At 42.6% G+C, this 15851-nt stretch overlaps 2 protein-coding genes and 1 long non-coding RNA gene across 19 annotated transcripts in view; 1 reads left to right on the top strand and 2 right to left on the bottom strand.

Annotated features, from left to right (window-relative positions):
- PWWP2A (PWWP domain containing 2A) overlaps positions 1 to 9044 on the bottom strand; it is a 30557-nt gene extending 21513 nt beyond the window's left edge. For all 3 annotated transcript variants that reach the window (XM_035563899.2, XM_050713551.1, XM_035563896.2), the window contains exon 1: positions 8353 to 9044. In XM_035563899.2, coding sequence (XP_035419792.1) covers positions 8353 to 9044 — 692 coding nt within the window. The remainder of the gene's footprint in view (positions 1 to 8352) is intronic.
- On the bottom strand, positions 641 to 2880 carry LOC126913473 (uncharacterized). Its single transcript, XR_007708842.1, has 3 exons — positions 2807 to 2880; positions 2599 to 2711; positions 641 to 721 (listed from the first exon to the last, which is right to left on the bottom strand). It is a non-coding gene; the product is annotated as an uncharacterized LOC126913473 (long non-coding RNA).
- A 202-nt stretch (positions 9045 to 9246) lies between the features above and the next one.
- Positions 9247 to 15851, top strand: part of FABP6 (fatty acid binding protein 6) — a 40835-nt gene continuing 34230 nt past the window's right edge. For 7 of the 15 annotated variants that reach the window (XM_035563905.2, XM_035563915.2, XM_035563914.2 and 4 more), the window contains exon 1: positions 10064 to 10880. Coding sequence is in view for 5 of the 15 variants with exons in the window: in XM_035563910.2 (XP_035419803.1) it covers positions 10850 to 10880 (31 nt within the window). In the remaining 10 variants the exon portion in view is untranslated. The other 8 variants (XM_035563910.2, XM_035563908.2, XM_050713557.1 and 5 more) reach the window with 5 other exon arrangements.

Here is a 15851-nt window from a genome sequence, read left to right as displayed (position 1 = left end):
AGAGGTCAGACATAAAAGTTGCAAGAGCTAGCATTTGGGTCATCTACTAACAGAGATGAAGATGAACTAAAAGACTACCATTAAAAAAAGAGTTTTTAAAAAATCAAAGCAGCATAACTCAGGTATATCACAACATAAATAACATCGATCCACACATCAGTCGGTGCTGACTAGGGAGTAGTAGATCACCTCTTAAAAGAGATTGTTATAGTTATGCTACATCAGTGACATAACTACCTATTTCTTATGTTGCATGCTTGAACACTACAAGGAATTGCCTTGTCTTTGTTCTAAGAAGTGACATTTTTTGAAATATCACCTGTCCTTACTACACCATTATTTTTGTCCAGAAAAGATTGTTCTTGGAGAGACGTGCTACAGTTATTATTTGCTTAAATCAATTTGCACATACGCGCCAGCTGTTCATTGTACAGGCAGATATTACATTATATTTATAGCTCTACTTTAGAATATTACTTGATGGAATAAAGGGATTCTTTGATGGGGGCTCTGAAACTGAACTGTTAGAAAAAAAAGAGTAAGAAACAGGTATTAAAACCAAAATTAAGGCATTTCTAGAAAGCACTGCACTGCTGCTTCATACCTATTCAAAATTAGAAACAGTTTTCCATGGTGCCAAGCATCCTCACTCATAGAACTGTCCTGGCTCTTTTTGCTCTGAAACGGTACCTCTAGAAGAAAATACAGATAGAGCCCATACCTCCAAGGAGGTTTAAAAGTAACCAGAGTAATCAGTAGGATCTAATCACATTCCTACTATATATATACACACACATATATATGCATTAAAGACAAATAATAAATAGCAACAGGAGAAGCAGGGACTATATTTAAATAATAAAAGTAACGGGGTAAAAAAGAGACTCCTTCTAACAGTCTGGGGATCTTTACACCAAGAAGAGCTATCAATTGGCTAGGATATGCAGAGATAGAAATATGATTTAATTAAATTTGATTAAATTATGATTTAATTAAAATATGATTCAAAAAGTCAGGTTTTATTTCCCGAGTTTGTCAACCGCAGGTTAATTAATACGTAGCCATGGCATCTTTTGTAATTATTTAAAAGATGGTTTTGATATCAAACCTAGAAGTCTGTTACTTACAGCCATATAGATTTGGAAGCTAGATATATAAATCTGGGTACTTAAGCAAGGTAAGAACACTTCTTTCACACCTAAATCCTACAGCAGAATTACTACAATATTACTATACAATTTGTATGCAAAGCAGAGGACTGTTGAAAAGTATTTTTAAATAAGCATGAGTTAAGGAACAAATCCCAGCTAAATTGACAACTACACATACATAAACATCTAAACAATAGATCTTGGGGCAAAGAGTGTCTACTTCACTATGTAAAGTCTTATGCTCTCATCTTTAATCTCCAATGAGTAAATTTCACTTCTCCGAAAGAAAAAAAAAGGAAAGAATTGTAAAAGCACATTGTTCTGCCAAGAAGAGCCACAGAAGGGGTTCAGAAGTATTTCATATTCGTCTGCAAGCACTGAGTCAATGTCAACAAAACACAGTAGCTTCCTGTGTTAAGTCAAGTCTGTTCGAAATGATAATGATGAAGACGAGAGTTTTCATAAAGGCAGACTATGGTAATCTCTGATTACCTTTTAATGTATTGCTCGTTTGCTCAGTATCATCCTTACAGAAAAAAATTGATTCAATTGTTTCTTATATCTCATGGATAAAGGCTCAAAGACTGAATGCTGGCAATATAATACTGTGCTCAAGTAAGAATAGGGCTAAGTATATTTGTTTCATGCGTATATCCAAACTGAGGGTTTAAATTATAATATCCAGTGTAATAAACAATTAGATCGTAGTTATTTCAACACAAAGTATTTCCTAACTCCCAAAAATAATCTTTATCCAAGATGCAGATTATACAGTGACATATTTGTAATATAGAATTTAGTTGGTGTGATACAGCATGTTACAGAACACGTTGGTTTTAGTGGCAGGCACCTTATCAAAAAAAGCATACACGTAAGCCAAGTTATCAGCTGAGAGGTTTACTCACCTCCTAAGCAATATAAGACTAGGATACAGACACTAGGAAATGCCAATTTCATTTAGAGCACTACAAGCATGGCAAAGAACCGCAGTGTAAGTGACTCTCTTGGAAACAGCGTGTCATCAAGAAAAGCTGTTGCCTCACCATCACAAAGTCTCAGCACCAAGAAAAAATTGGTTAAAGATATGACAGGTCAAATTAAGAAACTATACGTGTCAATCCATATCTAAGCAAACCAATAGGAAGCTTACGTGATGAAAAGACTTCAATGATCAATATTAAGCTTAGGGTTTTTCAAGCAGGAACACCTGTCTGACATCCAAGCTCTTGTTTTGGACACTTTCAAAGCAGAGGAAGAGAGAAAAGCAAGGTATGCACAGAAATGTGTTTGAAAGAGCATCTCGAGATAGCCAGTTAGAAGTATTCAAGGTAGGAATGACTTACATCAGACGCTAACTACTATCATCCTACTGCAATCACTACGCAAATGGAAACCAACTAATGATTACAAACAATATGCAAATATACCAAAGTCTATATTAACTTACAGCACACCTCCCCATAAAGTTACAAGTCCTTTCAAAGACTTCAACTTCCATGAAACTGGATCACAGAAGTCCATGTAGTCCGGATGCTGATGCAGACTTGGAAGAACTAGCCTCTGTAGAGACAGAACAATCTCTAAGTTGACAAGCCCAAAGGGTACTCAGGTGGTTCTTAATTACTCCTTCCCTCCCCCCAGAAGTGGAAAGGCACCTTTCACTTTTTCACTGGAAAGAATCTACGTGCGAATTCTCAGAATTTCCTTCATTTTTCTGTAACTTCAGGAGTTCTACCAAGGATGCAAAAGTAAACTTATTTTAAAGATAAAATGCGTTTTAAGTTTAGGCTTTCTACTAACTACTGCAATTGTACTGACACATTTGTAAGGCTGAAGGTCCATTGAAACTCAAGTTATCTTTTAATTTTTACATCTGTTGTCACTGTTAGTTACACACATGGTTTCCATTTTAAAGTGGACGCTTTACTGATGTATTTGGATGTGTTACAAAATGACAAAGCTTTATGATAAGGTATCTTTAATATACACTTCCAGATTGCCCATATAACAGTCAAACCCAAGAAACTTGGGAGTATAATTTATTAAATGGAGGAACTTTAAATCAATTCGGTGTCAAGATGTACAAGTTTCATCAGTCCCACAAAAACAAAGAAAATAAGTCATTTAAAGCATATTGAAAACTTCATTGGCTCTCAATACTTTGAGCTCTCAAAGTCCTCTGGCTCTCAATACTTCAAGCGAAGTCAAACTGCCCTCAGAAAACAATGTAACTCAGGAAGAAATACAGAATTTCAACACAGACAAGCATACCCTGAGAAGAAATGACAGTTCAGCTTTTATCCAGTGCATCGGAGTCCAATAAAGACCAGTCATAGACTACAGCTACTTTAAGGAATGGAAGGTGGAGACACGATCCACAGACACCCTACATACCAGGGAGATTAGGGCTCACTGCTTTGAGAAGGGGCAGGGGACAGAAAAAGTCACACTTTTGTACTCACTCAAAGCCAGAAGGGGTTTGAAATGTCTGTCTGTTCAGTTTAAGCAGCACTTGTAACATGTTTTATATCCATACTAACAACCCCCTAAAAGCTGGTCCAGTTTTGTCAGCCATTTTTACTTTCTACGTGGAAACCTGGAACGGGTAAGCCTTTCAAAAAGCATTTGAGAAGTGACTACAAATAAGACTCAGTAGAGTTTTGGATGTAGATAGAGATGCAAGAGAAGCTATATTCATATACAAAAGTTGAAGCATTACAGAATCATAGAAGAATTTAGGTTGGAAGGAATATTACAAGGTCCTCTGATCCAACCCTGTGCTCTGAGGCTAAATTTGACACTATACTATTCAATATAACCTCTCAATCAGAAAGCTATGTGTAATTTATGCTCTTAACCACACACACTCACATCAGACCTCTGCTTCCAGTGTTCTAGGGACTAAGCAAATACCCGAGAAATGTTACGGCCATTCCTTAAATGCTAGCATTCCACTAAGCCCACTCACACCTCCGAGAAACAACAAAAGAGAATAGAGGATGATTTTTAGGAACATCTTGCAAACTGAGTATAAATTTACCAAGAAAAAAAAAAAAAAGTAAAACCCACAACCCCAAGTAACACAGACATTTCTTCACTGCTGAGAATACCAGTACTTCCATAGAGCTTAAACTTTCCCTAGCCAAGAAAGAACAACAGTCCCTATGTATTAAATTAGCAGGGAAAGAGAACTTAGAGCACAGAGAAACACGCCATATCTTTTTCCAGGTAACACTTCTGCTGCTTCTTCCTCACATCACATCCTGAATCTTTCACAACTCGGAGTACCTTTTTTCCCCCTCCACTTCTCTTGGCACATAGAGTTACAATACACTAGACTCACCCTGCAGAGTTAATGTCAACAAAGTGTCAGCATATGTAGGCTGCAAGTTTCAAGAAGTGTTAAATGTAAGTGATTTAAAAATATAACAGATGTTTTGCAGATTGAGACAACACAAAGTAGGGAATGTATGCAACAGTTCACTTAACCTTATTATTTTGCAGTAGAAAGTCAAATGAATAAATTGGAAGAAGCACAGGATTTGAGACTCTCCAAGAAAGATTGCTATAAATGAAAAATACTACTAAGATTATCAGAATTTGAACCTATCTATAACAGTTTATTTTCATCTTAGATTTCACGCATGCCTTGCTGCAGGAAGTCTTTCTTTCCCACAATCAAACCCCAATTAAGATGTAATTTTAAACACCTGTCTTCTAGCAATAAACTGAGCATCTTTTGGCTATCTACAGCTTTTAGGTCACAAAACAACCCTTTGCTCTTCTCCCACTGCCTCCTCCCCCAGGAGCTGCAGCATTCACACACAAGTCAGAGGGAAAATAGCTTAGAGAAAAAGACAGCGGTCTGCATTTTTGGTAGACCTGTGTGGTGCCAGGAGTTGGACTCGATAATCCTTATGGGCCCCTTCCAACTTGGGATATTTTATGATTCTAGAAGTGTCAATCACAAGTATAGGATGAGAAGCAAACTTTTAATCAAATGATAAAGCCATATGAAGCCCAAGTCCTGGCTGATGGCTACACAACAGAATAGAAATGTAATTCTCCTCACCTGTCCCCCAGCACTTAGTTTTTAGAAAGGCAGGAGGGGAACAGCGCAGAATTAGTTATCCTCTCTCCAGAAGAGCAAACTAAAACCAGGACTTTTTAATCCTACGCTTTCAGATTTACAGATGCTGTTCACAACCGTTATTTCCTTCTGTGCATTTCCTCCAGGTGCAGAGCAAGATTTACAGTAATTCTAAGCCAGCAGGTGGCATTAACATCTTGTATACCCTAAGCAAACAGAGTTAGTCAAATGCTGGATACAGCAAGCTTAAAAGCCCTATCTATACCTAACAAGTACTTTTCAATGAAAATTTGAACAATGGCATGGAAAATTAACCACGTTCTTGCACGAAGCCTTCCAGTATTTGCTTTGACAAACCAACTCGATTGCCTTCCCCTGCCTGACGGCTGGCTGGCTGCACTTCCTGCCTCTTGTATCAGCACAGCTCCATCGCATACCCGCCAAGGAACCCACATCAGAACCTCATCCTAGAGGTCAATAAGGCACTTACATGTTATTGCCGCTGCTGTCATTCTCTCTTAACAGTAGGATCACACTTTTAACTTGTACTGTAAGCCTTCAGAGTAAAAAAGGGAGGTATGTCCCTACTGAAAGGATGATTTACTGTATAAGACATTGATTTTGAAAACAGGAAGCCACGTCTGTCAATCCCAAACTTCCAGTGCAGCAGATGACAGGTTGATCTTCAGTACATCACACTGCCATCAGTAAAGGCAGAGAGAATACTTCCTTACCTCAAATAAAGGTGAGAAGAAAGTCCACTGAACACTGAGGTACCTGTATCCTTGTGTTACAGACTCCTAAATGAATATCCTATTCATGGTGGGCAGGGGGTAAAGGGGAACAGAAGGAAATCAAACCTTTAATACATACACCATTAACTTCATATCAAGGTCCACAATATTAAAATGTTTTGACTTCACATCATTTTAACGACAGAAACAGAATTGGGAAAAAAATTAAATGAACAGCTTTAGAACCACAAATATATGGGGACAGTTTTGCTTTTCCTTCCCTCCAAAATTTAAGTAATTTAGAACATGCCTTGAGAAGGCAAAAGAATTCGGTAGACAGTTTCTTTTTTTAAGTATTCATTAAAAGGTACTCTTCATGGTGCTGTATAGAACAAGCACCTTCATTGCCCTGAAGAAAAAAGCAGAAATTAAGATCCAAAAAGGACCAGGAATTATTTTCTTCTGAAAATATAACGAAAACAGTATTAGCTTGTGTAGTGAACACATCAGCTGCTTTACTAAGTTATTAAATGAGTGTATTTCAATACTAAATTTCACTTTTACTCAACAAGAACTCTCCTACAGAGGCCTTCCGATATTGCTCTACAGGAAACAGAATTTGCATTAGGAAAGTTTATAAGATGCACTTGGATGACCTAGGGGAGACATCTTTCCCTAACCACCCCTCTTGTATGCTAGAAATCCCACCGTTTTCATGTAAATTTATGCTGAAATTGAGGTGGTTTTGATTTAACCCCTAATTTCACCTTCTGGGTTCCCATATAACAAGTGCCCTTGAAGGAAGTCCAGGATCATACAGATGAAGAGGAAGAAATAAAGAGTTCAACTGCATAAGAGTATCTGGGAGAAATAGCACAAGCCTTCACGTGCCCTTTTTCCCAGTCCTTATGATGAAGGCTTTCCCCAGGGCCTGCGCTTCAAAACAGCGGAAATTGAGATGCATGCATCCACCAAAGCCCCAATGCAGAAGAAGCAGGGCGTTTGCCTGCCACAGGTGACCTTTAATGCACAGTGCTGCAGTAGATCTGCTGCATGAGAAAAGGATCGTCAGTGCACAACAAAACCTCAGGCAAGGGACGTTTGTGGTCAATACATGTATAAAAAGATATAATCTCTTTTAGGAGTAAAGGAGCAGACATCTCATTTTGCTTCTTCACAAGCACAGATCCCTAGAAGTACAGAAGCACGTGCTCAGTCACCTTCCTAACCACGGTAATAATGTGATTTTGCTGTGTACCAGACCTTCAGACCTACAAAAGAACAGATGTTAACTAGCATTATAACCTAACTCCTCCTGGCCTTCGTTGGGGCATTCAGTCTTTCACACTGCAAAAGAATACAGACTGCAGGTCATATTTTAGTAATTGGCTTTGAAAAGACAAATTGTGATTTGAAATGCAAAGTTATCTACGACTTACATGTTTAAAACTTACTTCCATGACATTATCCAGATCTTAGGTTTCAGAAAACGCCTTCTGTTTCAAAAAGCAATCAAGATGCTAGGCCCAGGACAAAAGTGCTGGTCACTAATACCTTTCTTTTAGAAGACACTGTCAATACTGTTATTACAGAAATTACTAAACAGATGATGGTAATAAGACACACACGTGCAGTCTAAATTTTGACAAAATCTAGATTTTCCACATTGCAATTCTTTCTAAAAATAACCCTGGTCAAAATTCACTTTTCTCCCATGTAGTTGCATAACATTTATACATTTATAAAACAAAATAGGAACAGAGATTTTCACCTGTAAATAGCAGTTAGAGTGTTTATAAATATAGACTCACAACGATGACTTGTGGCATCCCAAGAGTCCCCTGCTATAGGAAGGCAATACAAAACCAAAACCCAGAGCTTGCAATCTGATGTTACTTTGTGAGAACACCAACTCCCAAAATGAAATAAAATAAAAATCCTGGTACTTAATAACCGCTAAACTTCACCCCATTCTCCGCACACAAGGAGCAATTAACATTAATACCCACACTTCAGGACCGTAACAGCCTAGCTTGGAAACCACTAATCTGGGAAATAGCAGGTAGTGCAATTAAGGTTACCTAGGCAATGGGAGACACGAGCCAAGGAGGGGAAGCACCGCGGATCTCCAGGTCTGGCACCCGGCGAGGATGCACGCCCACCTCCGCGGCTCGGGGCTTTCCCCCCCGGGCAGGAGGATGCCCCAGCGCTCGCCCCCTTCCCGGTGCCCAGCTCCCACCAGGGGACGGGACCGAGGGCCCCTGGAGGGGCACTCCGCGTGGCTCCAGCCTCCCGGGGAGGCAACGGAGGAGGAGGAGGAGGAGGAGGAAGAGGATGAAGAGGCGGCTCGGGACGGCTCCCCCGGGAGATCTCTCACCTTTTCGAGAGGTCCATGAGGACCCCGGAGAAGAGCTTCTCCCCCAGCCGGAACGAGACCACCAGGGCATCCTCGATGATGTGATCCAGGGTGACCCGCACCTCCGAGCCGGGCAGCAGCGGAGCCTCCGCCTCCCCTCCACCGGGAGCCCCGGCCACCGGCGACTCGGGCCCGGCAGCGGCGGCAGCAGCAGCATCCGGCTCCTCCTCCTCCGGCCGGGACGGCTCCTCCCCGGGCTCCGGCTTCGCGGAGCCCCCAGTAGCCGGCGGGCAGGGCTGCGGCTCCTCCTCGGGAAGTTCGGGCTGCCCAGCAGGCGGCCGGCAGGGCTCGGGCTCCGGGCCGGGCGCTCCCCGCAGCTCGGCCCGGGCCGAAGCAGCCGCCGCCAGCACCGCCTCTGGGGCGGCGGGCGGAGGAGGCGGCGGCTTCTCCGGCCTCTGCGCGTCCGCCTCCCGCCTCCCGGCCGGGCTCCGGGCGGGCTGCGGCGCCTCGGCCTCGCCGGGAGCAACCTTGCCGCCGCCGTCGGCCTCCTCCCCGTCGGGCGCCGCCGACTCCACGGCCTCGGTGACGGCGGGCAGAGGATCCGCGCCGGCCTCGCTGCCCGGGATGGGCTCCAGCTCGGGCTCGGCATCACCGGCCCCACCGTCGCCCGGCACCGCCGCAGTCGCCGCCGCCTCCGCAGCCGTGGCCGCCATTTTGTGTGCTGCCTCCCCGCCGCCTCCCTCCAGCAGCGGGATCGATAGCCGCGGCCTTCCCCCGCCCGCTTGGGAGGGAGGGCCCGCCCCCTAGGCTCGCATCCGGCGGCCTATTGGCGGGCGCGCCGCGGCTCCCCGCTCCTAATGGAGAGCGGAGCCGTCCGTCAAGCCCGCCGGGAACTTGCCGTTGGCCGACGGGGACTTCATTCAATGGAAAGCCGGGAAGAGGAAGGAGGGGCGTGGCCAAGCGCTTCACAGGCCGCTACGGCCCAGAGGGGCTGGGCCGCTGGGGCCGTCCCGCCGCCCCATTGGCGGAGGGAGGAGCCGCTCCCGCGAGGCGAGAGGCCGCTGATTGGCGGGGGCTGACGTCCATCAGGGGGGCGCGAGGCTGGAGCCGCGCGGCGATCGGCATGCGCCCTAACGGCGGGCGGGGAGGCGGGGAGAAAATGGCGGGGGCAGGGGGCGGCCGGGGGGGGGCGCGCGCGCTCCAGGGTTCCCTGAGGGGACCACCTGCTGCGGGGCCGAGCAGGGTCCTCGTCGGGCGAGGGGAGGTGGGGAAAACGCACAGGAAAAGAGATGAACGTGAGGGAAAGGGGGGGCTTGGTGCCTGCCGTGAGGGAAATCTGGGCTTTAAAAGGTGAACAGGGGTGTGTTGGCGAAGGCGGAGAGCGGGGTGGCGAATGGGGGCGGGAGAGCAGCGAGCGTTTGCCCACCTGGCGTGCTGGGCCTGGGGCTGTCTGCCTGTGGGGTCAGGAGTTGGTGTCGGGGGGGCGTTTTTTCCCCCCAGGTAGGAAATCTTGTATTTCCTGAAGAAAAGTTAGTTGTTTCATGTGTCGCTTTACATTTGGGGAAGCTGATAGCTTTTAGAAAGGAGGGAATCGTTAAAGAGGGAGGAATGAGAGAAAAAAAAAGAGGAGAGACAAAAGGGTTTTATTTCTCCTGATGTTAGGGTGAGGGATGCATTGCTCAGCAACAAATGGAACTTCCTGAAAAGTAACAAGTAAAACCTGTAAGATTCTCTTTAAAAATAAAATATTCCTCCTCATTCAAGTTAGCGGCTTCTATTTTCAGGTTTTTAAGTTGCTACCAAGCACATACTTACGCTAGAAATAGAGCTACACCCCACTTTTTTCTGTAGAAGCTTATAGATAATGGATGCAAAGAACCAATGAAACTTTTGCAAGAGGTACAAGGAGAAATCCTTGGCCCAGTGTAAGGCCTGGTAGTATACGTGCCTTTTTTTCCATTGTAGGAAGACAAAATTATGTGCTGTTAAAGGATTACAGTAACAAAAGCAACTTTTAAAATAAATGAGGTCTCGGAGTATTCTTTAAAAGCAAAAAGCTATGTTTAACTGCTAGTAAAACATGATCGTGCAAGCTACAGGATTTTAGTAGGTAATATAGGTATGATTAACGTACTCTGTTGACCTGAACGTTGTGGTTTGACTTACACGCATAAAGGCTCTGCCTGTCGTGTCTGGTAATGCTTTTCTTTGCATGGTGCTGCAAAGTGTATAAGAAATATACAGGAACATCAGGAAGAACAGGCAGGCGTATTTCTGGAGACACAGATTAGACCTAGACTTAAATTTGCTAAAAATAAAACTGCTTAATACCTTTTTATGTCTTACTGCTATTTCTATTAAATCAATGGTTTGGTAGTGTGAGTGGGTAGAATAGAATGTGTTTACTGGGGGAATGAGTAGTAGATACTGATTTTATTTTTTTAATTATTTTTTTTCCCAGCCTTGCTTGCAGCTTTGTCAATCTGTATCACAGGGAAACAGCAGATGGATTCAGCATATGATCTGTGGTTTGAAAGAAATCAGATGTGGTAAGCTTTCCCCAAACTGCCTACCATTAATATTACTGCCTAAATCATTTTGAAACACTTTTCTTTGACCAAATTTGCAAAAGACCTGTTTTCTGTATCCTCAGGCTGTAACACTTTGAAAGACGGCAACTGTCCAAGAGCCTCTAAGGGGCTCTTTCTCAGAATTATGTTCTTTCTCAGATTTCCAGAGAATAGTGAGAAAGTTTGTGTTGCCACTGAATTACCTTAATTTCAGAGCTAGCCCTCAGCAAGGTTTTTGGTTTTAGTTCAGATCTGAGATTTCTTTTTCTTTTTCTGTTTATTCTGCCAAGGAGAATGCAACAGTGGCGCTGGAAGGTTTGCAGAAGCTGCAAATGATGCAAAAAGAATTCTTATCTTGAAGGAGCATGTGATATCGAAGAAGTGATCTGCTGGTTCTTTCCTCTCATTATTTTGTTCTGTGTGATTGTGACAACAAGTGATACACAGGAGAAACTTTTTACCTTATTCAGCTGAGTCCTAGCGCAGACTAAAAGGCCATTAGTGAATATAGCTCATATGTAATACCAGAACTGTTTTTATATTACTTTCCTACGCAGAGAACCTGACTGTGCTTGGAGGTACTCCAACTGTATTTCAACAGTAGACCAAACCATACTCTGCATACACAGGATTGTTCTGCTTGTCAGAGCTATGCTCAGCTGTTTTAAGGCTGGTTTCCCTACAGTGTCTCACACTCACAGTAATCTATTTGTTCAACCCAAGTCTGACATTGTGATGAAAAGGCATCAGGTTAGTTAGTAGGGTTGGCAGGGTGCAGGGATGCTTATTGTCGTCTGTTCTATCTTTTGCTCCGCTGTCCCTTACTCAAGAGAGGTAGCGCTGTATTTCAAAAACTTCTGATTATCAGGAAGCTCAGAGGAGTTTGCAAAAGCAAAGCTGCCAGACAGCTTTCATGTAGGAGAATCCAGAAGTGGCGTGGTCCTTACTATAAAACAGCATGGCTTGTGTAGGTGCCTCATGTGGTTGGTGAATTTAATTGTGCTCTCTGGTCAGTTCAGTTAGCCACAGTTCATTTCTCTGGTGCTGCTCTGCCGTAGCAAAGAAGAACAGCAGTAAATTCTGAGCCTACAAGAAATTAGCAATTAATACGAAAAGACTACTCAGCCCTTGAGCTAATGGGACATAGCTCTGCCCAGCAAGCTTTTTCTTGTGTTAAATTCAACTTCTGTAAAGGATGGACATAACACGGAACATTTCCTCTTCCAAAACTTCAGGGAGATTAATGCTTACTGAAAGCCACTCTGCTTTTCATCAGGTGTAGCTTATGGCAGACAGTCACCATTAAAATGCTAAAGCTAATCTTTTACTTCTACTGGAGTCCCCAGCAGTCCTTATGCAAAGCAGGGGAAACAAACTTGGGTGTATGGCTTTGTTAACACCGCTTGAATTGTTTCATTGTAATAACAAACAGGAGATAATGTGCCTGGCCCAGCAAGAGGGTCTTAAAAATGCTATGTAAACAGCTCTTTGGCAATATTATTTACATGTTCAAAGGTGCTATATGTGCTTTTAAAAAGAGGTAAATAAGGACATTTGTATGCCACTCTAATCTAGTGGCCAACAGAAATATGATACCATAGGTAGCCCTTAGATGGGAGCGTGCTAACAGTAGGCATGTAGATGCAGGATGAAACTTGTCCACTGAACAAAAAAGCGCTTTCTTTTTAACTTTTCTCCATCCCAAATTTCTTTGATCACCACTTAATTTCTGTTTATTTTAAATCTAGCCTTTAGTCTCTTGAGGATAGGGTTTGCCTTCCTGTGGCTGGTTTGCATAGTGATTAGCATAGCTGGGGCCTTGTTTCTATCCTGCAGCCTTTACAAACTGCCAAAATCATATGAATGAAGTTAATGAAACAAATTGTACTCGTGCACACTTGCTGTAGATTAAAATGAGTCTGTGTTTAGCAATTGGCAGACAGGCCATAAGTAAAAGAAACTATGAATTTAAGAGAGGAAGGAGCTCATAAAATTGGAGTAAATATCATGAATTTGAAAGCAGGAAAAATGCAAAGCTTTATGAAGATGTGCTAACTGCATTTTGGCAGACTGGGGGTGGCAGGAGAAGCTGTAGTAAGCTCGAGCTGAGTGACTGAACGGATGTGATGTGGTTGTGTGGTGCCTGTAAGAAGCAGATATGGTTGTATCTGTATGTATGGGTATACAGCGCTGGAAGAATTGTTTGTGTGAGTAAGCTGGGAAGTGATAAGGATCAGCTCTGGCAGACTTGACTGTTTAAAGGCTTGTGCTGCCAGATACTAATTAACGATACTGATTTGTTCTGTCCTGACCAGAATGTATTGTTGCACTGAAGTAAATATGAATAGGAAATTTTGAAGTATGTGAACAGTCACAGCATGTATGTGTTTCAGCTGTGTGTGTTGTGGTGGTACGTATAGTTTTAAGATGTTGTGTAGTGGTAACGATATCGTTCTGTCTGCACCAAGTTCCGTAAAATGCACTACCAGGAAGGGGACAACACAACAGGTAATCACATCTATGCTGCAAGGTTGCAATGGAAAAATGTACATAAATGGAGTATAATTAGGATTACAGCGAAGCCAAAATGGATTTTTGCAGCATATGCAGAAATACTGGGCATCCTGTAAGCTGATTTAGCCGCTGTTACCAGTGAAGCTGTGATAGCAGACTCAAGAATGGGCTGCACCCTGGTAATTGCTCGGTAGCCAGAATTTGCGTTGTTACTGGTATCCAGGCTGGCTGGGTACGCGTATGTTTTCTGTGTCCATTCACGCTGCGATTGCTCTGTCTTAATGTAGGCATATAAAAGACTGAAGTGGATATATGGCTTTATATATTTTACGGATTATTTATAGGGAGTGTTTATAGTGTCTTGGTAGGATAGCAGATTTTTTTTTCTAGTATCTAGACTGTTACATAAGATTTTTAGGTTAGAGACTTAGACTTTGAAGCAGTAACAAACTTGCTGAGATTCTGTGGCTCCACCCGTCAAGGGATTGTGTGTTATGTACAACCAATAGCTCCAGCCTTTGCTGGCCCTTCAGCAGCAACACTGAGACATAGCATAGTGTGGGAAACACAAGGTTTCTCCCTTGGTCAGTTTGTATCATAGTGGCAATAGATTCCTGTGGCTGTCCTAGCAGCAACAATTTCCCGTGACCCTGAGCAAGGTCTGAGGGTCTCGAAAACCTTCTGCAAGTCAGGGTTTAGGGACTACAGTTTCATACTGTGCTATTAAATCCATTGTAACATTATTCAGTGCTTCCAAGTCATGGTCCGCTATTGTGAAATATTCAAGGCTTTGGTATTTAAAAGAAAAAGTGTAACCAATGAAAGCCCATGTATCTAAGCAAGGCAGAGGAGTGTAAGCAAGTAACAAAGTAAAAGTTGGGTCTTGATCCTATGCTGCAGTCTTGGTGCTTCTATAACAAGTTGGGAAAGTAACGCTCTTAAGACAGTTATTTTCTGTACGTTTAAACTGTTTTCAAACTTCATTATTGACTGTGGAGGGAAAAAAAAAGTCCCTCATTCCAATTATGTTTGGTAACTGATTTTAGTGGCTATATGAATGTTGAGCACATTTTGCTAGGTTTATGAATGGTTTTGAAGAATTCATAAAATCTCACTGTATGCATGCATGTGTACCCCAGAAGTCTACCCTGGAACTTGAAAAGTTAGTTATAATGCTAAATTTCTTTGGGTTGCTTAAAAAAAATAGCAAATGTAAGTGAGCCCTTGGGGCAAAGCACTAGCGTTAACTCGTTGCTGACATGTCTCGCACTTCTCTTATAATTTTAAAGAAGTGTGGGTCTGAAACTACTTCCTGCCTTACCTTGTAATCTGATTTCTGCCATCCTCTGAAATTTGTGCCTCTGTAGGTACTTGTGATATCTATGCTGTATCTCTACATATTCCATTCAAATAAAATAAAACAAATCTGAAGATGTGAAGTCGCTAATACTAATGTTTCGTATTTCAGGATCAAAAGCCTTATGTCTAGTTTCTAAGGGTACATACATTATAACTGTCTTTTAACAAAAAAAAAAAAAAAATCTTTCAGTAGTGTAGGCTAAAGAAAAAACCTACACTTAACATGTGCTAAAAGCAGGGTATGTACTGTCTCAAACCCTGATCAGTATTATTCAATGATTAACTTATTGATTATAACTTAACAGATCAAGTGCCAGTTCTCTTCTCACACACATACGCTAGTCCTTTTCCACAGGTGCTTATTATCAGTATTAAAAGTTGCGGTGTGGAATGAATGAATTCATTTATGATTCAATTTTCTAGAGACCTGCTAGAGTGATCAATTTCACTGAGACTTGGAGAGTCAGGAAAGCAAAACTAGTCTAAGGTGTAATCAAAAAATTGAAGAGCAGAGTTCACAGAGTTTCACAAGTCTTCTCAGGACGTGAGCCTTTGTGGTGCTGTGGCCATGAGATAGATCAGTGTACCTAGAAGAAGCTGTTGGGCTAGGATGCCACTCTGCCAGCACGTGAACTGCCTTGTGCCTGAGGTGGGTATGAAATACTCCAGTTCCTTCTTGCTGGAGGTGCAAACCTCATGGTGCCCTGCCAGCCCATCCGACTACTTGTTCATCGAGCCGGTCAGGCAGGAAAGTGTTTCTGTTCTGCTGCTCTGATACACGGGGTAGGTTTGGTCTGGAGTATGCTAATTGGTAAACACGGACCTAAATGACTAAGAAAGTTCATTTTTCAAGAGCAGCTTAGCCAAAATGGGAGGTATTTACATGACCTAGTTTTAGGTGCCTAAATTAAATGGCCGTTTTAGAAGCTCTGTGTAGGTAGTGGAGAAACACTCTCAGGAGAGTGATTCAAAAAGGTACTCTAAGCTAGCTTTGAAATGATCTCCTCGGATGAACATCTGTCCTTCTGACTGTCTAGGTACGCTCATTTCTCAATTTAAACATTAAAATTGTGATTA

Source organism: Cygnus atratus, chromosome 14 (assembly GCF_013377495.2).
Source record: "Cygnus atratus isolate AKBS03 ecotype Queensland, Australia chromosome 14, CAtr_DNAZoo_HiC_assembly, whole genome shotgun sequence".
NCBI lineage: Eukaryota > Metazoa > Chordata > Aves > Anseriformes > Anatidae > Cygnus > Cygnus atratus.
This window is presented reverse-complemented; position numbering and strand designations above follow the sequence as displayed.